Raw genomic sequence first — 21,688 nt, forward strand, 5'->3', positions numbered from 1 at the left:
GTGGGCATTTGTGAGAGAGGAATAACTTGAAGGTTGTGTCACATAATTTATGTCTTTGTTTTAAGGCCATTTTGCTTAATTTGGTTTTCTTTTTAATAGTTTGACCTTTGACCCCATTTCCCTCCCGCAGGTGATACTTTTTTAATTGCAGAGATGCAAAATGAGAAGCTGCGGTCGTTAGTGTAAATCAATGGGCCCGATGACAATCATCAAATTAAAGATGCACTACACAACGTAATCATTAATGCTGATGTTTCTCCTGCTAAATATAAACCTGCATTCAGCACATTTTTCACTTTCATCTCCTGCTTCCTGCCAGTTTAGAGCTTTCACAATAAGAGTCATAAGGACATAAACAATTAATGGGGGATTAGAGAATTTAAAAGTGGCAAGAACAATGATGACCTGACCTTTGCCTTTAATCACAGCTGTTATAACAGATCAGCGAGGCTTTAACTAATTTAACAAATTTATCCCTCAGAGGAAATAACAAGCTGCTCTTCAGCTTGTTTGTTTATCAGAGTGCTGGTGACTTTGAGGAGCTATTGATTATTGGATCACTGGCTTTATCCACCCCTCATGTAGTTTATTGCAAGCTGTCAATTATTCTCGGTCGGGTTTTGCTAAAGAGAGCATGCTTCTCTTAGATTATAGGTGCAAACAGGATAATGCTAGAGGAAAGAATTCAGAATATAAAGATTCTTAAAAAACAAATGTTTATTACTTTTATTCAGTTATACATTTAAACAGACTACACGATGCACAAGCATCTGAACTCTCCCCTAAAGTAAATATACGGCAGTTTTGTATTAAATAATAATAATATTAGTTATAATACTCCTGCTACTACTACTACTACTACTAATAGTGATAATTATAATAATAATTACAATAACAATAAATACAGTAAAACAAAAAGGAAGTTAAACACAAATTTGATGTGCAAAAGGCGATGAAAAAAAAGTTTAAAATTGCAGTAAATAATATGAATAAAATGAAAAATTACATAAATACAACATCAATCAGGGTACATTCCTCACAGTAAATTGACATTTTCAGCGTTACCTCACTCATCTAATGCTCCTTTAGTATCACTGTTTCTGACAAAAATCCCCAAAAAAATGTTATTGGGTTTTCTTTCTATCTATATAAGTTAAATTTAATGACCAGTGGCCAAGAGAGGGACATCTAACACTTTTCCAGCACATTGCGATAAAGCGTTTGGCTTGTAGGAGCCTGAGGTCAACCTTTTTTCTTTCAGATAGAGAACAGCTGTCTGGGTAAATGCTAACAGAGTGTTTTATTCTGTGTGTTATTTAATGCTTTAATTGACTTCTGCTGCAGGTACGGATGAAGATGCGATCCTCATGCTTCTGACCGCGCGCAGCAACGATCAACGCCAGCAAATTAAGGCAGCGTACAAGAAGGCCTACGGAAAGGTGAGCTGAGCCGCTGGGAACAAAACAGAGAGCTGATGACGGCCGGCCGTCACTCTGATGGATGGTTGCGGGTCATGTCAGCAGGTCACTGTGTCCCCGTCACTCACCGACACCACCTGGGAAACACTCGGTCCAGAAACATTCAAGGCACAAACACATCGGCTCCAGTGCACTTAAAAACACCGTCCCTTTGTTGTTTTCTGAGGCTGATTATATTCCACATTTTAATTATGAGAAAGAAAAGAAAAAAGAGCATTTATTTATTAGTCCCTCATGGGGAAATTCAGTATTTACTCTGCTGTTATTTTATTTTATTTTTTACAAATTACACACACATAGGCCCAAAATAAAGACATGCACAATAAGGACTTATACACGCACATTAGTAGAGAGATGTCAGAGCGAGGGGGCTGCAAAAACAGTTTGGGGTTCGGTACCGTCCCCAAGGGCATTTTGGCATGAACTGGCACCTCTCCAGATACAAGTCCGCCCTCCGTGTTTAGTCCATATGGGGACTTGAACTGAGGACCCTCCAGATCCCAAATCACGTCTCAACAGACCTCACAGTCATTACGAACAAATCCCGTAAAAAGACAAAATAATGTGTCCGTGTCTCAGTATGTTACTACATCCCCCAATCAGTCACACAGGCCGCGTTGCTGCAGAACAACTGCATTTATTTTCAGCAATTGAAGCACAATTTTTCTGATATTACTTCTGTTTTTCTACTTAATTGGACACTTTGAAGATTGTGTGTAGATGAACAGCCAGCAACACACAGAGTGCTCCAAGGAGGATGATTTTCTGTAGGCTGACGCAGAAGTTAGCATCGTCCTGGTTAGCTCGTCAAAAAGTCCACGGGATTTTTCCTTTGGATTTGGGATTATTGCAGAAAATAAGCTCTGTGGTAAACAAATGCTTATAATACTTACAGGTTTTGCTCAGCAAGATAATCTCTACACAAATACACACCACTTTTAGGATTTTGAAGCCTAAATGCAGTTGCCGGAAGTAAAAAGCCAACGTTAGACTATAAACGAACTACGCCATGGTGGCATGATTTAACGTCTCCACCACAACGTGGCTGTAAAGCAGTGTTCGGCATGATGTCGTTCTGTAGTCTCATTTAGACACTTGTTTGCAACCGAGTTTTTTAAGACACATAAAAGCTCACCAGCTAGAGCATTTGTTAGTGTGGTGCAGTGCATTCTGGTAGTTGTAGGTTTTCTAAATACTGAGCAAAAGAAAATAACACTGTTTTCCTGTTTGTTTTTTGCTTTTTTCCGGTCACGTAGCAACAATTTCAAAAGTATTTGCGTCTTCCTACTGCATACACCACCCAGTTTTAAGAAAAGACCATCTTTCTAAGAGTGAAACACTTTTTAAAAAGTCGCTCAGTCATCTATAACATCAAGTTTTTCTGTCACTCAGAATCAAGGAGCAGGAGTTGACATTCTGCATTAACATTCAACAGTCATATGAGAAAGTATTCAGAGAGGAAGAGGCAGGAAGGCCAATTTCCTCCAGTCTCAGTGGACCAGAGTGCAGTGCTGTTTGTTATACAAGACCTGCACATTTTACGCTCCTCTGCTCCCACTGTCAAGTTATTCTCTGACCACCTGTGGATTGAAGGCGGCAAGTTAATTTTCTTCTGTGGAGGTTATTGAAAAGCAAATATATAAGCTGCCTGAAATATAAATAGATGAGGCAGTTTGAGAGAAAAAAAAGGTCCGAAAAATCACGCAGTAGCTCCTGGAATATCTCTGAATATTAACAGTGTTTTATCAAAATGAAGCCCATTTGCTTTCATCACAGTTTCTTCCATTACATATAATAAAACATATTTATTGCAAGAGACGCTGCCTTACCCCTTTAAAACCATTGGCATGATTTCTTTCAAAGATTTGGAAAGAAGGCAAATGAGCAAATAAATCACCCAAAAATTAGCAAGAAATTAATTAAAAAAATTACATGAAAAAATGTCAAAACAATTATTTAAAGGAAACAAACTGGGGAAAAAAGCTCCTAAAACATCATTATTACTCTGTAATAAAATTTGAAATATATAATTATAATAATTACAAATAAAGTTTTATGGACATTTTTTCCTTAGGTTAAAAAAAATCATATATATATATATATTTTTTAATTTAATTTTCTAAATTTCTTGCAAAGTTGCCCATTGCCTTTTCCCCCATGTTTTTTAAAGAGGCTCAAACCAATTGGCTCAGGGCACAAATATTTGAATACTTGTGTAGGTGTATGAATGAAGCGCAAGAAAAGCAATGTCAATCCAGGTTTCAAAGGGTTAAAGCACTCATTTGCAGTGACAATCAGAAGAAGAAATGGTGCCAAAAAAGTAGAGAAAAACAGATATCTTTACAGTCATATCTTGCAGAGTCCATGCTCTTATTTTCTCCTTCCAGTTTCATTTTTCTAAAACTAACAGTGCATCGTTTCAGCTCTGTAAAGCACCTTTTGACAAACCCTTTATGGGAGTTTTATTTGAAATGACAGCAAGGTTGTTATGTGAAGAGGGAGATTGATTATGTAATCTAGAAACAAGGAGATTTTCTGTTAGAGGTCGCACATATTGAGCTGCTAAAAAGATGAGTGTTGAACTGGCCAAGCACAAGATGGTGGCGTTTTATACACACACACACACACACACACGTTATTACTCACTCTTTTCACTACATCATTCGGGTCGTGCTCCCAGCAACGACCATATGTGTAATAAAAAAGAAATCAATAAAGCCGTCTGTGTGGAATATGTGCCATTTGATTAGCTGCTAGTTTAAGGAAACAATGCAAAGGAAATATATTTTTCTTTTCTGCGGGCACGTTTCTTATGATTATTCTCATTTCTCAGAAACGCAGTGAAAGCAGTGCAGTTACTTAAGCCATCATCTCTGACACAAAGAACCTGACAGCTCTCTTTATATTTTAACACTTATTTGTAATAATTTCAGGATAATCTGCATTTCTGTGAAGCGTCTATTTTTCCTGTCACTATGCTTTTATGATGTCGTTATGGTTCATGCATATGAAGTGGAAAAGACCATTTTTTATGCTTACAGTCATGAACTAAATGTTGATTGCACAACGTAATGGCGATGGAATAATGACACCATCAGCTATAAGCCTCGCTTGCACTGTACAGTTCTGTCCGCTAATGGGGACAATCTCCCGGGATAATGAAGGCTTGATTTACGGCACAAAGGAAGTGTGTGTCAGCTACTCCACATCTAAAACAGAGGATAGCAGGATAATGCTGTAGTGTTTTTCCAAAGATGACAAAGGCATAACCACGCCTTATTCTGCCTCTGATTGGCTTACACTGATATTCCTGCCTTAACCTTAGCCAGTCTCACTCCTAATGCCTAAAAGTAACCAACACAACCAACAAAGGCAATAAATACTAGCCAATCAGTCGTGGAGTAATAAAAATAATAATAATGATAATAATAATAATATACTTCTTTTAGGCACTTTTTTGTTCATTTTCCCCTTTTTATTCTTGTCATAGCTGTTTGCCTTCATCAAGGCTTCAAAAGCACCCTGACGAAGGCCGTTGTTCGGTCGAAACATGTTGGCTTTTTTAATGATTTAGCCACTACAATAAAGGTTTTTTAATGTAAATCCTCCTTGTTTTTCATGTTTGCATACTTTGCCTGGATTTCCTCCTCAACTTATCCTGTTGTTTCCCGTCTTCCATTAGCACCCGATATTATTTCGTGACCTACATTTGATTGTGATCCACAGAGCACAAGGCCAGTCAGCTCTCTTTTCTTATATATATATATATATATATATATATATATATATATATATATATATATATATATATATATATATACATATATATATATATATATATATATATATATATAAATATAAGGGGGAAAGTTGTGTGTTTTCACTTTTTTTAAATAAAGTCAAAGGCACCAGATAACGTCTTTGTTTTCTTTAATGACGCAGCATTTAAATGACGTAAAGTTAAGTACAGTGTAAACACAGTCATTGTTATTGTTCCTCTGGTCATTAATCATCTCTTCGTCCCTTCAGGACTTGGTCAGCGCTCTGAAATCGGAGCTCGGCGGGCTGTTTGAGAGTCTGATCGTGGCCCTGATGACCCCACCTACCTTATATGACGCCTCCAAGCTGCACAAAGCTCTCAAGGTAACTGATGACATTTTCCCCAGACGCGCCACTTTTTTTGCATATTGCAGGTCTTATATGCAAATGCGTGGAGACCGTCAGACGATACAGTTTATTCAGCGGTGTTAGTGCACAGATGTTTCAACATCTGTCGCTGAAACACTCCACTGAGCATTAGACCTTTTTCACGCCACTCACTTCAACTTGTCATAGCAGGAAGACAGTGATGACGGTTCCTCTCTATTTAAGCCCTGCCAATAAACCAGCGTGCACAATGACACAGGCCCTGGCACTGACTCACATAAATGGAACTCAGCCATTGCGGATGTTATCAGTAACCTGTGATCGACAAGTTTAAATGTCTGCCATGAGAGAGGCCCGTGTCATGTGATTTGCCATTTAAAAGATGTCTGAATGGTTTATAGTCGTCTGTTGTAAAACTATTCCCCAACTCCTGTCAGCCGGCTGGTACGTGCTGCAAGTCCTCAACAAATTCCAAGCAGCATATCCAAAAACCTCCTCAGCTAAAAACAATGAGCCTCACTGCAGGAATACTCAGCTGTCTTTGCTTGGGGGCCACTTTTGTAAAATGACAGGAGGCCAGGGGCCAGTCGCAGCAGCCTTGCACATGTCTTGATGATTTTAGGATGACAGGACACTTGCAGGATTTTTGGACATTTCTGGGATTTCAGGAAATTTATAGGATTTTAGGAAATTTATATGATTTTCTGAAATTGCTGGAATTTCAGGAAATTTCAATGATTTTAGGAAATCTCAAGGATTTTTGGACGTTTCTGGAATTTTAGAAATTTTCTAGGATTTTAGGACATTTCTAAGATTTTTGGACGTAGTTAGGATTTTGGGACATCTATAGGATTTTAGGTTTCTGCGATATTCAGACATTTCTAGAATTTCAGGAAATTTCTAGGATTTTAGGGCAGATCTAGGGTTTTAGGACATTTCTAGGGTTGTAGGACATTTCTTGGATTTTAGGACGTTGCTAAGATTTTAGGACATTTCTAGGATTTGGGGATGTGTGAAGAATTTCAGGACTTTTAGATCTGCTCTTGACAGTGCAGATTTCTAGTTTTATTAGCATTCAGCAGCTGCAACTTCTTGTGAGTTGCTAATAGCTTGAAATTTCAGAACTAGGAAAAGACATATCAGTTAATTTGATGTTCAAAAGATGCATTGTTGTACTTTGTCACAGGTATCAAACTTTTTTCGGTTGGTGTTTTTTTGATTTTGTTTGTTGCATTGTCAGGAAATTGTAATCAGTTGTAAATTGCTCAAGGTTGGATCTTCTTTGTGTAGTAAGTGCTAAAAATCCCAAACATGTTTTGGTTTTTGTTTGTGTGTTTGTTGAATCAAAACAAGAATGACTCACCGAACCTTTACAGCAATGTGCTGAAAACCATTTCATGCTCATTGAATTAAATAAGCCAATATTAAAAGTATTGGGTTGTTGCAGCCAAAATCAGGCTAAAATTTACATGAGCAACAACCAGCTGGAAAAAATGTTACTCTGTGAGCCAAGCACACGAAACTTCAGAATGAGAATCACCTTTTGAGGCCAAATATGTGCACATATACAAGGAATTGACTCCTTAGACAGAAACAGCCAGGGACAAAGACAACAAAGCTGGACAAATAAAGGTAAAGAACAGACAAAACTATTATACTTACAAGTACTCATGCTCCATGATGAAAATAATTTCCCATATGGTGTCATTTTCTTTATGTATGTGCTTCAAATCTGTCCAAGGTCAGAGGTTAAAGCTGGATTTTATTTGATAAACTCTTTAGGGACACAGTCCCGTCTTATTGTCCTTGGGACTGCTTCCAATGACGTGTTGTGTCTTTGCTTCTCAGTGTAGGTTAATAGAACAGACCTGAATATGAGATTTTTCTTCATATCTATCTGCTGCACCTCTGATGTGGCTCAAATTGATAAGATGTCACACTAAAGTAGCACAAACCATCGGCACTGTGAAAAGAAAGTATTTGGTTTTAACTTGGAAACGCTGGTAAGTTGACTGAATTTGAGAAAAGTTGAATTATTACAAAATTACCTCAAATTATCTTCTTAAATTCGTTCAACTTAGATTTTTAAAGCAGCCTAGACACTCGTTTATAAAGTTAAAACAATTAGTTTCTTTTTACAGTGCACAGATTTATCAGATTTATTGGAGCTGTAGAACAGATCTATTACCAGATCTTTTACTTTATAGTTGTATAAATTACTGAACTTTCAGATATCTTATTATGTTTGAGTCATAACATACTCACCACCTGCTGATTTTTATGTCAAACTACTTTGAAGTAAGGAAAATAGATTTGGCAAAACTCTGGTTCCTCTAAGTTGTAAATGGACTTTTTTTTCAGTATTCATTATTCTTTCATCACATTTTCTTTTGTGCAGTGCAAATTAAATGTTCAATCAAAGTGAAAGCAAAGCATTTAGGAATTGGCCTCGACATTCCTATCACACCTACCTCCCCATCTGTTCGGGGCGTAAGACATTTTTGCATGGAGGTTAATTAGAGCAAAGAGAGGAGAATTTGCTTTTAAGTAAAGAGTGGACCTCGAAGCTGAACTCTCTCTTCAGCTGAGGTTATTCATTCTCTAATTGCATACCTCGTCGCTGTTTTGTGCTGACAAATAATATTTATTTTCCTCATCCATTTTTCTTTAACATTTTTGCAGCTTTTGTGTGTTTTAATCGCAAAATATTGCTCTTTATCGACCTTAAGACAGACAGAATGAGAACACGCTGGTGCACAAATCCATGTTGTCTCATATTGACTTTGGTTCCCAGGGTGCCGGGACTGATGACGACGTGCTGATTGAGATCCTGGCCTCCAGGACCGGCGAACAGATGAAAGACATCGTCAAAGTTTACAAGAAAGGTGAGTGAGACAAAAGCAGATTAACATGTTCACTGTTGTTTGTCAGTTAAGCTCTTGGTATCGGTGTTATGTGGCCAAGAGTTTAAAAAGTAAAAAAAGTAAAAAAGTCTTGTTTTTTGGACGGGGCTGCAGCAGAACGTAATTTGGCCACAGGAAAAAGGACCACCTAAAAAAAAAAAAAAGCATGCTGTTAAAATCTTTCCCATAAAATTCAGGTAAATTCTGGCAGCTGTAGTTGCCAGCTTCCTACTTTTATTTTACAGAGGCAATGCCACAGTTTACGTCAACAGTATATTAATGTTACATGAATTACAGTATTACACAATATTGGCCCTAGAAAGCATTAAGATTTACAGTGTTTTACTGCATTTTGAAAAAAAAAATACAATCAGTAATTGTACACAATATTTAGGATATTTTCACAGCTTCACCTTGCCATCAGTCAGCCCCTTCAGATGGGGACCTGAAGCTCTTATAAACATCTCTTCAAATCCACCAGACTTAATTGACAAAAACAGTCATTGGGGGGTCCATCAATTCTCAAATTTCACAAATAAAAATTGCGAATATAAAATACACCTAATGGAAACATGTCAGTTTCCAAAATACGTTTTTACACTCGCAGCAGGTGGTATTTCAGGCGATTCCAAAAAGCCATATTCCACAAATCTGGAATGGAAACACTTTATTATATAAGTATATTATAGGTCACATGATGCTATGGCTTTGGGCTTGTCAGTAAACTGGCTCCTTCGGACATGATGCAGCAGGCGCTACAAGTTATTGAATCGTATAACTATTAAAAAGTTGAGCTGATCATCCAGCAGTTTTGAATCCATAATTCCTCTGTGAAATTGTGGACTATCACCTTCCAGAAATCCCTCATATGTGGCCAATGTTTAAGGAGCTCACATGACACGCCTACGTTGCCTTTCATTGGAAATAATGACGGCTTGTGCGGTGGCTGCAAAAGAAATAAAGCTGCTAATGTTTTGAACATCCTTCGCCATGTTTCTTGGCATGATTTTGCGGGAGGAGAAGTCGCATGACATCACTCAGTGGAAACAGTCATCTCGCGACTGCATTTTGTCGACATTTCTGAAATATCACTTAAGGTTTTTGCAAATCTGTAACAGAAAACTTTGGTGTTTTAAAGGGTTACTTTTAATTCACCAAAGTCTGGTAATAACAAACAAACTAATAGGTCGAGGCAGCGGTCGAACAGCAGCTCCGGGGTTCTACAAGGTGAAGTAGCTGTTTTTGTCAGTGGAGTTCAGTAAATTTGAAGAGAAGCAGATAACGGCTTCATTTCCCCGTCTGAAAGGGCTGTCTGATGGCAAAGTGAAGCAGTGAAAAGTGTGGTGTATAGTGACCTCCCAGTATATTCCACTGGGGAAAATGTATTGCTTTATGAGATCAAAATAAGTATCTTAACCGTAATGATCATAAGAGGGTATAAAAGTTAGACACAATACAAAATGATTTTTATAATTCTGTATAGATTTCTGATATCAGTGGTATTTTCTCCAGTGAGCAGAAGATGTAGAAGACGTATTTCCCGGGTGCACCTCTCTGGTTTCCCACTGTAACATGGAGAAGTTGTGTCATTAGTGTAATGAATATACTGTATCTCTCAACACTTGTGTCGCTGTAAGAACGTCTCGAACATATCAGCTTCAAATGGCAACAAACCACAGTGGAAAACAGTGTGACAACAAAGCGCCAGAGGGAAAGAGGCCAGTTTATTTGATCTGGACAAAAGAGAAGGCCGAGCTGTCCGTTAGCCGACTAATCCAATCTCTGCTGTCGGAGATCCTCGGGTACAACAGACGAGGGCCCACTGGGGTCGATTGCAGCCGCACGTGACTTTCGTGAACACAAAGTGTAAACAATCTTCTGCCCCCTTTCTCGTCTTTCCTCCAGAGTTCAGCAGCAAGCTGGAGAAAGATATCTGCGGTGACACCTCGGGGCACTATCAGAAGCTGCTGGTGATCCTCCTGCAGGTAGAGAGAGACAGAGAGGGGCTGGTGGAGAGACTTGTGTTTCCTGATAATGAGAGCTGCTGTTGATGCTGTTACACGGTCATGAGAGGTTTAGGTTTGGGCTGGGGGAGAAATGAGACCACAATAACACAGTTTGTGTCTCAAATGTGTTTTAGTTTACAGACGGAGATGTAATATTAATGCTTTGGGGCAGATAATGTCATCTTCAGGGATTACCTGGGTTGAGAGGCTCTGAGCTCATTGTCTTTCCATCCACGCTGACCTGATTTTGTGTCTGTTGTTCTACCTGTCTGTCTGTCTGTCTGTCTGTCTGTCTGTCTGTCTGTCTGTCTGTCTGTGTGATTGGTCATTTGTCCGGCTGTGAAGGGCAGCAGGGAGGAGGGAGTAAACGAGGAGAAGATCGAGAAGGACGCCAAGGTAAGGCAAGGCGGCTTCAGCACATTTCCTACTACAGGGCAATTCAAAAAACTTTACAGAGCAATTAAATAAAAAAACATAATAAAGGATACAGATTTACAATATTAGATGAATGATAAATGGTTTTAAAAAGAAATAAAGTAAAAATCACCATTAAAAATAGCAAAAGTGCAGACAAGAGGTGCAAAGATATTATTTACCCCTTTGAAAACTAAGCAAATTGGTTTGCTTTCTGTCAAAAAACAGGAAGAAGAGACGAGGAACTTATCAAGAGATGGCCCAAAAATTTGTAAGAAATGAGTTTAAAGTTACAAGAAAATTAAAATTAACAGATACAGTATATAAATGTAGTTTTCGGGGCATCTTTCCCCTGTTGTTGGATAATAATAATAATCACCGCTAGCTAATTTTCATTTTTTTTGTGTTTTTTTTCTAATTTATTGCCAAGTTGCTCATTATGGTTATTTCCTATTTTTTCAAAAGAAATTAAATCAAAGGCATGTGAATGCAGCCCAAGAAAACTGATGTCGATCCAGGTGTAAAAGTGTTGAAGTGATATAAAAATCAAGTTTAAAAGAAGTTAGGAGTCATTACTTGGTGGAGTGGGCAGTGTGAAAAGTGGTTATAGTCGGGGTTTGGCTAACAGGTTATTCCAGGTCTGTGCTGCATGATAACAAAACGCTGCTCCTCCATGTAGGTAAGAAACAGGCGCATGAGAAAAACAACAATTTCTCACAATTTAACAAATGTCCCTCTGATGTGTGCAGAGAAACTTTTTTCCATCAACAAACCCTGTTACAGTCAGCGCAGGATGAAGTACCTGAAAAACAAAGTTGAGTGAAAAATACAGATATCTTACCAGAAAATTGAACTAAAAGTTCAAGTCACCTATTATATACTACTGTCTGATATTTACTGTACTTAAAGTTTTAAAAGTCATTTTATGATATTGAATGTACTGTAGTATTGAAAGTAAAAGTACAAGAAATTGCTGTTAGTTTATTTAGTTCATTTCTTCCACCTTAAAAATGGAGCGTACATTACACTTAAAGAAAAACAAGGTCTCTTTAACAGCTTTACAACAGATTTAAAGAACAATGAACAGTGAATGAAGAATCCAAAAACTTAGAAAACCCGATTTATAAACTCTTACACAACTCACGCAGCATGATCCAAGTCTCATTTATCTCGTCGTATGCTCAGTACTTCCCAACAGACAGTTCTCTCCAACAATCAACACATTAAATATGATTTTGGTTAAGATGAGGCAGGAAATTCACAAGCTGAAAGTGTATTACTTAATTCATATTAACTCCAGCATTAAAGTGATGAACACATCAATGCATTAATAATTAAAATTCAACAATATAACAAATCTGAAATAGGCCATTCTGCATAATGAGTAGTAGTAGACTTTGGGGACTATAAATACATGTTGATGTCTGTTGTCTTAAGTTAATTTTTAATGCAGAACTTACATGTGACAAAGTATTTCTACACTGTAGCACTGCAGCATTTACTTTACAAAATATCTGACTTCTTCACCACTGCTTGACTCTCTGCTGGTTGCCTGGCAACGGGTCCCGGCTGAAAAAGTAGTCTGTCACATGACGTCCCATTTGAACACCTCACCTGGCAGCCCAATTAAAAAAAAAAAATGCAACCTTGAGACCTTTTGAAACGGTGGTCTCACAACAACTTTAGTTTGAAAAAACATTGCAAAAAGATGAGGTACCAAAATTCAACATTTAGTAGCTTTAAAAACTGAAAACCACAGTGAATATCCTGTGCAGTCCTGTGAATGGTCTACAGAGAATATCTGATTAAATTTCACCATCTTCTTTCAAATATCACCATGTTGAAGATGTGATCATGTTTTTGAGGCTGATCATCAAAGTGCAGTTAAGCTAAAGGCCAAGAAAGAATAGTCAATAGGGTAAATTAATTATAGGATATTAACCTTTGGGAACGGAACATCTTTATTTCCTGGACCATTATTAATTATTGATATTGAGTTGTGAATTGTGATCCAGTAATGATAAAGTGATCCAACATGTATTTGAATGTACTACAAATTATTAAGGCACAAGCTGTGCTTGACACGTGATGACACTTTTTATCAAAGTGATTATTTGCTTCGTCATCAGCAGTGATATAAAAAGTATTCTGATCCTTTACTTAAGTAAAAGTAGATATACCATAAAATACTACAAGTTAAAGGCCTAAATTCAAAGTGTTACTTAAGTAAAAGTACAAATGTATTGTCGGCAGAATGTTACGCAGCACTTTACTTAGATAGTTTACCTAATGATGGTTTAAAGAGTTTAAAGGTTTACTTTTATTGTGTAGTTTAACTTTAATTATTCATTTAACCTGCTGCGTAAATGAACGATGATGAATAGGCTTCATTCCTTTATACCTTTTAGATATTTCACCAGGGAGTATATGTTATTTGTGTGAAAAAATGGATTAGTAAGTATTTTCAGAAAACTTGTAATTCTCATTATTAATAAGATAATAGTAATTATGTATTTTAAATTATGTTATACTTATCATTTTTTTATTTTATTATTATTTTTTTCTTATTTTCAGTTAATTTCTCTTTAATTTTTTAAAGCCAATTTACACTGGTTTTAAAGGGTTAGTAGAAAAAGGACTATTTGTATTTTTGACGGCATTGAAAATCATACCTTCAGAATTTCTAAATACCCCGGTAGACAGTAATACCTCGATACCAAACATGCCTAAAGATGAGTTTTCTTAAAAAAAAAATCCAACTGAATGATCAATTATTAAATCAGTTGGTGAGTCTTTTAAAACTTTGTCATTTGACCAACATTAGAAAAAACTTCTGAAGCTGCAGGTGAAAGAACCTGAAACACAGAATTTCTCTTTAATAACAAAGACAATTGAGCAAAACAAAACTTCTCCGTGTTGTTTTGGCACAGTGCAAGGTCCTACATCAGTGCTGTCATTCCTGCGCCGCCTGTGTGTGTTCAAATAAGTCACGTCTACACAAGGTTAGCTCTGTGTGTTTGTGTGTGTGACAAGCAGAGGTGTGTGTCTGCCATTACAGGACTTGTATGCTGCTGGTGAGGGCAAGTTTGGCACAGACGAGGAAAAATTCATCACAATTCTTGGCAACAGGAGCGCAGAGCATCTCAGAGAAGGTGAGCGTGTTTGTGCCAGCGTATTTAAATGTTATGTGTAATTTGTCAGTCAGCTGCTGAAAAATCAAAGATCAAAAGTTGCAACTTATAATCACTATGCACTCATGTTTTATTTCACCTAAATGATTCAGAAAGGGTCATTTTCTGTTCAAATATATCTTTATCTTCAATACCTAACTAGAAATTTCAGTAAATTTCTTTTCCCACAAAAGGGACAAAAAGTGGAAGCCAAAACAACAACAAAGTGAACACTACACAACTTAGACACACAGGGGGAGAGCGGGTTTGTAGAGTTTATTAAGGTGTGATAAACAACCACAAACTCAGCTGCGGTCCTGAGGGCACAAACGACTGGCTGCAACAGAGACTTATTTAAGCTGGTTAGTGAGTCAGATGCCCGAACTGAAGGCACAACTCACTGAAAAATTAAAGCGTGCAGCAAGAAACAGGTCAGTCGACGGGTTAGACGAAGCTAAAGTGAAAGGGAACGTGATCCCCAACAAGAGTGAGCAGTGGGTGGCCGAACATACTGTCCCTCTGCATGAGTCCTCATACTTAACCTTTAGGGACTGTTTGGTGCATTTTACAGGCTTTTCATTCTTCATTTTTTAAATAATTTTGGCTGTGTTCATGCATATGGCATACATTTTGGCAAGATTGTGTATTTTTCTTTAACCTTTTAATTTCCAGCTCAGCTCCTACAATAACTCTAAAGCACTGTGTAAACAAAATTATTACATTCATACTGTTAAGGGCAAAACAATGCTCATTAAAACCCATTCAAACTGCAGTTTTTGATCCCACAGCCATCAAAGCATAGAAACATGCTTTGTGTTCTTTCTGAGTGTCATTCTTGGCTTTTGCCTCGGAAATTTCGTTTTTACAACTATATCATTTTTACTGTTTTCCACCTGATGGTGTCTTTTTTAACATTTTTGGCATATGCAGAAAACACATGCTATTTCCACTAAGTGCACTGTCACAATCAATGTTGCTGCAAATCACTGACATATCCCAGGCTGTGATAATTAAAAAGAATCAACTTTGTCTGTAGTATATTGAAAATAATAATTTTTTGGTGTATTTTTTTTCTCATCAAACAACATAGTGGCATCATGACAACATCTTGATTAATTAATTAAATTGGTTAAAATTCTGTAAATTAATGAGTAATTGATATTTATGATTAGGACTGATGTTGGTTAAAAAATTTAATTCAATGACAGTTGAAAATCATATAAATGTTAAATACTTCTTTTATGGGCTGATTTTGTATGCAGAGCGATACAACTACAGGTGTGACCAGCATGCACCTGGGTGGGCAAAATGTTTTGTTTTTTTTCACCAGAGCAAGAGAGGCAGCGGAAGACATGATTCCTTTGTTCCTTGGTTTGCTTGTTTATCTTTTGGATAAATAAATCAAGAAATACCACAATAACTATGAATGATGCCCATGCTGCGTCAGTGGCCCTTTAAATGTTTGATGTAAGTTTGATTTTTGCTGACAAATAGCCGCTACGAACATTTTTGCGGCATTAACAGGCCGCTGAAAAAACTGACGTGGTTTGCAAAATTCACTCTTTAGTTAATTTTGGTAGTATTTTCACTTTCAGCTGATCATTAAGTGGTAAATTGATGATCTGATGGTTGTGCTGTTGGTGTTCCTAAAAAAGTGGATTCTTATAATACCAGTGATCAATAAATACTAAATATGATGCCATAAAACAGCCAAAATCACGAGGAAAAATTAACAAACAAAGCACAAAAGTCATGTTAGTGTATGTGTTGTGCTTGTTTTGTTCTCTGCAGTGTTTGATGCCTATAAGAAACTCTCTGGCTCCGATATAGAGGACAGCATTAAGGGAGAGACCACTGGGAATTTGGAGGACTTACTGGTAGCTGTTGGTAAGACCTGAGATTCATCAGGACACTTTTCTGTTTTTTTTTTTTATCTGTTTTTGGCTAAAACTCATGCTTTAATAAAAGAGATGATAACACTCTGTGGTGGAAATCGATGCCAGCACAACGACAAAAGATTATCATGGCAGAAATTCAATCTCACACAGAGTCCTGACGTTGCCTCTTTGCTCCGCAGTGAAATGTGTCAGGAGTGTCCCAGAGTTCTTTGCTGATGGCCTGTACAGATCTATGAGGGTAGGCGTCACCGTCACACAACCTCAAGAGTGTTGTTGTCAGGTTTTGTATGAGACTTTGAGTATTGGGAGAAGAAAAAAACTTTTTCAAAAGGTTTTCTGAAAGAAATTTTGGAACCTGTTTATCTGATCTCCTCGAGTCCTTAAAGGGACAGCCCTGCATTTCTGGATATAGTCATGACCGAGCCAAGAAATAGTCTGGCACGTGATCATTTTTCCAAAGTCGTTTTGTATAAATTCAGCAAATGAGATGTAAAATTAAAAAAAAATAAATAAATCATACAAACAAGCAGATGGACAGAAAAAAGTAATACTTACGTAAAAATAAATACATGAAATATATTACATTCGCAAATCTAAATCTGCACACCATACATTTGATAATTTTTTGCAGTAGTCAAGTAGTGTAGTCAAGAAGCTTAAACCTCCAAAATCACTGGATTAGTCCTTAAATAAGAACCCTCTGAAGACAAACCCAGTTGTGTTTTTGAAGTACTTCTTCTTAGTAACTTTTCTTCCTCCAAATAGGATTTACAGTATAGTTAAGGGATTAAACATCACCATATGAGACAGTGTGAGGCCCTCAGTTACAGAATGTCTCTCTGAAAGAAATAAAAAGAAAGATGTTTTACAGTTTCTTGGACTATAAAACTGGTTGAAGATGCAATTTCATAGATTATTAACTCTGGCTGCTGAATTTGCTTCTGTGTTTAGCGCGCTGGAACTGATGACGACACCCTGATGAGAATAATGGTGTCGAGGAGCGAGGTGGACATGTTGGACATCAGAGCCATCTTCAAAAAGAAGTACGGAGCGTCTCTTTACAACACGATCCAGGTACGGCTCACTCTGACAGCCCTCTGTTTCTTTATGATCTCTACTTAAGAAGAAAATAAATGTATTGATGTAACACCTGATGTAACTCTGTCACCGTTTTACCCCGCTGACGCTCTAAACATGCTCATCTGTCCCGCTGCATGCTTTAAATCACCAGCTGTGTGTACGACGTTCATGCCGCTGATACGCCATTCATGTCAGTGCAGTGATGGGTTGGAGATCGGTGATTTACTTTAAATGCCTTTTTCAGCGTGATGAGACTGAGATGACGTTCTCTGCTTTTCACAGCAGCCGAAGTGAATTAATCTATTCTCCCGGGTCCAGATGTTCCTTGCAGTGAAGAGTTATTGCCATCCTCCTGGAGCAATGGCCAATGCTGAATAGATTAATGACATCATGAAATAATAAAATATATAATTTAAGCAATATTTAATTTTTGACACTTTTTGTAGAGTTCATTTTTATTTCATCGTTCCAATTATTACTTCAAGTTGTGCCCTTTATCAAAAGTATTCATACTACATGGAGGTATTTTTCCCCAGTGATGCCTTTTCATGTCACTTTTTATGACTTAACACAGACAGCTGATATTTTGATTGTTATTATGGCTGCACTCCATTTATATTTCACTTCAGTGGCCCTTTTATTGTGCAGGATGGTTCATTGTCGTGGCTTACTGGCTCTTTGAAATGAGCGATAATTGATGTCATTAGTTTCACCTGTGCTCTTCCTGCTGCGTCGACGATGTGTTCGTGTTCATATAGGAGGTGCAATAATTGTGAGTGTCTCACTTGTATTTGCACGAACCGTAAATCCACTTAAGTGCCTGAAAAAGCAATTTCAGCCCAAGTCTGTCATCCAAGGTAATTAAACCCACATTTAAATAGATTTATGGGCTAAATAATCAAAGCTGCTACAGCTCTCCATCCCACACGATGTGTAAGCAGCGTAAAAGGAAATACTTCTGAAAACAGTTTATTGTTTCTCTGATTCCTGCGTCCTCACCCTCGACCAGTCTGACCCTTCAGGCCAATATCAGATCTGCCAGCTACTTCCTGTTACAGCGAGCTAAGAGAAAGAAACACCTGTATTCATGTGCTTAACCCTCAGGGCTCGCTTCAATATTACACACACGTGTATCGCTCTGTGCAGAAAACTTGCTTTTCATAATCAAGCTTTAAAAAATATTAAAAATTAATATTATTTTTTGTACTTTTATCTAGTTAATTTTTAACTACCATCTGCCTCATTCATAGCAATTAAAAATTTAAATGCCAGGTTTTTGTCATGATGCTACTCTGTTTTTAGATAGAAAACAAACAAACAAAAAAAAAGAATTATTTTCAATATGCTACATGCAAAGTCTATTTTTTTTATTATAACAGCCTGGGATATGTCATTAATCAGCAGCAACACTGAATTCTATACATTATTACTTTTTATGCCGTATCAGTATTCAGACTCATACTGCTCTGTGCAAGATATGTGCTTTTCATCAGGGTATAAAATGTATTATACATCAGTGTGATTTCTACTTTTATTGAGTTTAGTTTTTTAACCAACATCAATCCTAATCATAAATATAAATTATTCAGCAATTTTCAGAATTTTTTACCTTTTGAATAATAGGTTCTTGTCATTATGGCACTACGCTTTTACATGAAAAAAACAAACAAAAAATGTATTATTTTTTAATAAACTACATGCAAAGCAGAATGCAAATTTTTAAAGTAGATAAATAAATAAAAGAAAACTGACAGTGCTAATGTGAGCAATGTGAAATAATGCTCAATAATTTGAAATAATGTGTGAATGCCCAGACGATTGTTTTTTCTGTTTTATTTTTGAGGCTTTGCTTCAATGCCAGGGGACTTCACCTGAAAACTGCTCATTTGGATAAACATAGACATTTCTGATAATAATAATAATGCAAATAAATTTGTTTATTCATTGTTACCGATAGATAAATAAATATACAGTACAGACAATTTAAGAATAGATAAACCTTTATTGATGCTCAGAGGGGAAATTTGGTTGTTGAAGCAGAATACAGTCAATGTAAAATGTAGAGAAATCAAAAATATATAAAAAAACGTAACTAAAAAAGGGGACCAAATCAAAATAAAAAATAAAAAAAAATTGAACAGTATAACACACGGTGACAAAGAATGCAAGGTCATGTGACAGTGATTTGGTTAAAAGTGACAGTACTGATCAACAGCAGTTAATATCACCACAATAAGCATTAAAGAAAATAAAAACTACCCAGGCTATTTAATTATCTGGTTAGCTGTCATCTCTAGCCTTGTTGAGTTTTGGCTGCTCACTTTATTTACTGCAGAAGTTCACAAATTCAGAATAAATGTGCTCAGCTGTTACTCAGGCTATTTTATATATGCATAGTTTAATGGATCCAGCTAACATGAGCATTCGCTGAACCTGCTAACAGAAGCTGAGGACGTGTGATCAGCTGAAGGGCGACGGATTTGAGTTAACGTTCATTACATTAATGCATTAATTTGGCAGACCACGTTTGTCAGAAGTGTTGTGCTCAAGGACACTTCGACAGGTGGGAAGGAGGAGCGGGCGATCAAACCGCCCGAGCTACAGCCGCCCACATGCACGAAAAGTGGCAGTGTGATTGGAAAAATATTTGCCTTTATGTATTTGTTTTTACTTTGTTTTTGTTTTTTTGTTTTTTTTTTTGGTGCTGTATCTTTTGGATACCTGCTGCTCACAGTCTGGCACCTGGTTGCTACCTTTTCATTAAGCTCTGAGCTCACCTCAGTGCTGTTGGGATACACACCCATAAACATCCTGAACAAAGAAAATAAGAAAATAAAGCCAGCGGGCGAAGTCTCTGCAAAAAAGTACACCGCCACACACAGAGTGGGTCAGAAGCGATGATTGAGAGGGATTACTTCTGTATGAGACTTTGTATTGTTTTTTAAAAAGATCCGGCATAGTTAAGCTTTAACTAAAAAGGTATCAAACAAGTGTAGTGAAGTAAAAAATGCTAAGTTTACCTCTGAAATGCAGTAGATTAAAAGGAAAAAGTAGCAGAAAATGGAAATACAAATACTTTACTAAATTGTAATTTAATAAAGTCGTTGAGTATATGTATTTACTTTCCGCCACTGATTCCGTGTCTGTTGTTTTTCTGCAGGAGGACACAGCCGGGGACTACCAGAAGGCTTTGCTCTACCTCTGTGGTGGGAATGATTGATGCTGTTAGGATGTGTAGCAGCACTGACTGATGAGCCGCTGTGGTGCGGCCAGACGAAGCCTCACGTCAGATGAGGTTATTGATCCAGAGTTGTTCATTCTTTTTGACTTTAGCTCACTATTGATAGAATTAGTGTGAATTTCCCACTCGTCATTTTCGACTTACGATGATATCTCTCTTGCGTTAACTCCAGTTAGAGCGCACTACCTTAAAAATGTTTTGTTTCTGTTTAATATTTGACATTTAAACAGAAAAAAGCTCTATGAGTACATACACATGCTATGCTTCAATTATTGTGTTACCTTAAAAACCTAAATAGTTTTTGCTGTGGCCCTATTTTTTGTCATTTTACACGTAGTTGTTTTTAGTGCTCGCAGCATGTGTTAAATGCAACTTAGAAAATACAATACTGCTGCTGAATTATTAAACGCTACATGTCGACAGCTCTCCTGCTCTCATTAATTACAAATGAACTGCTGATCCGGACTTGAATTACAATGCGGCTGTCAGTGATCAGTGAGTAATGGGACACTATTAGACATTTGTTGACTCATATAAAGACATACTGCTGCCCCCGTGTCTTTCTGCATGGCAGCACCGGATGTCAAACAAATTGGATGTTTAGATCAAGAGATGGGAGATGAGTTCGCTCTGCTGGGTTTGTGCCACATGGTGGCAGCAAAGTCTGAGACCAGCTCACTGTTTCTCTGCACTGCTTTTATTCACACATTTAAATTACACTGAATTTATAGCACTTTTACTTTGAAAATCACTTGTTGCCTTTATGTGGTCTTCCTCGGTGTAAAGATGTGCTACTTCAGAAATTATTTATATATTTTAGGCTTCACATAGTCAGAAAATGCAGGTACTACATTGAAACTGGTTCATACTGTGACTGAACATTTTTTAACTGTATTAGATAAAATTTACTTATAACCTCATACGATTTAAAGCTATTTGTTTTTTCAGGCCCTAACCCTTTAAAACCTGTGTACATTGACTTCTTGTAAAAAAAAAACAAAACAAAAAAAAAACATGGGAAGCAGGCAATAAGCAACAAGACATGGCCCCCAAATTAGTAAGAAATAAGTAAATAAGTTACAAGAAAATTACCCTGAAATAAGCAAAAATAAAAATAAAAAGGAAAAAAATTAACAAGAAATTACCCCCCAAAATTGGGGGAAATTTATAAAAAAATATATAATTATATTAATTATTAATGTAGTTTTCTGGACTTTTTTCTTAGTTTTTTTATTTCCCCCTTTTTAAACAGTAATAATAATTTACAGGTCACTTTCTCATCACCTTTTACTAATTTTCTGCAATTTGTGGGACATTTCTTGCCAAATTGCTCACTGCCTTTCACCACATGA

The 21,688-nt window shown here is 36.9% G+C and overlaps 1 protein-coding gene across 2 annotated transcripts in view; it reads left to right on the forward strand.

Annotated features, from left to right (window-relative positions):
• anxa5a (annexin A5a) overlaps window positions 1–21,351 on the forward strand; it is a 29,462-nt gene extending 8,111 nt beyond the window's left edge. For both annotated transcript variants that reach the window (XM_042493558.2, XM_088080795.1), the window contains exons 4-13: window positions 1,345–1,439; window positions 5,508–5,621; window positions 8,419–8,509; window positions 10,433–10,512; window positions 10,879–10,929; window positions 14,006–14,099; window positions 15,909–16,004; window positions 16,195–16,253; window positions 16,967–17,089; window positions 20,256–21,351. In XM_042493558.2, coding sequence (XP_042349492.2) covers window positions 1,345–1,439; window positions 5,508–5,621; window positions 8,419–8,509; window positions 10,433–10,512; window positions 10,879–10,929; window positions 14,006–14,099; window positions 15,909–16,004; window positions 16,195–16,253; window positions 16,967–17,089; window positions 20,256–20,315 — 863 coding nt within the window. In that variant the 3' untranslated portion in view covers window positions 20,316–21,351. The remainder of the gene's footprint in view (window positions 1–1,344; window positions 1,440–5,507; window positions 5,622–8,418; window positions 8,510–10,432; window positions 10,513–10,878; window positions 10,930–14,005; window positions 14,100–15,908; window positions 16,005–16,194; window positions 16,254–16,966; window positions 17,090–20,255) is intronic.
• Window positions 21,352–21,688: the final 337 nt, after the last annotated feature.

Source organism: Plectropomus leopardus, chromosome 8, assembly GCF_026936395.1.
Source record: "Plectropomus leopardus strain MGB_pleo_1.0 chromosome 8, ASM2693639v1, whole genome shotgun sequence".
Classification (NCBI taxonomy): Eukaryota; Metazoa; Chordata; class Actinopteri; order Perciformes; family Serranidae; genus Plectropomus; species Plectropomus leopardus.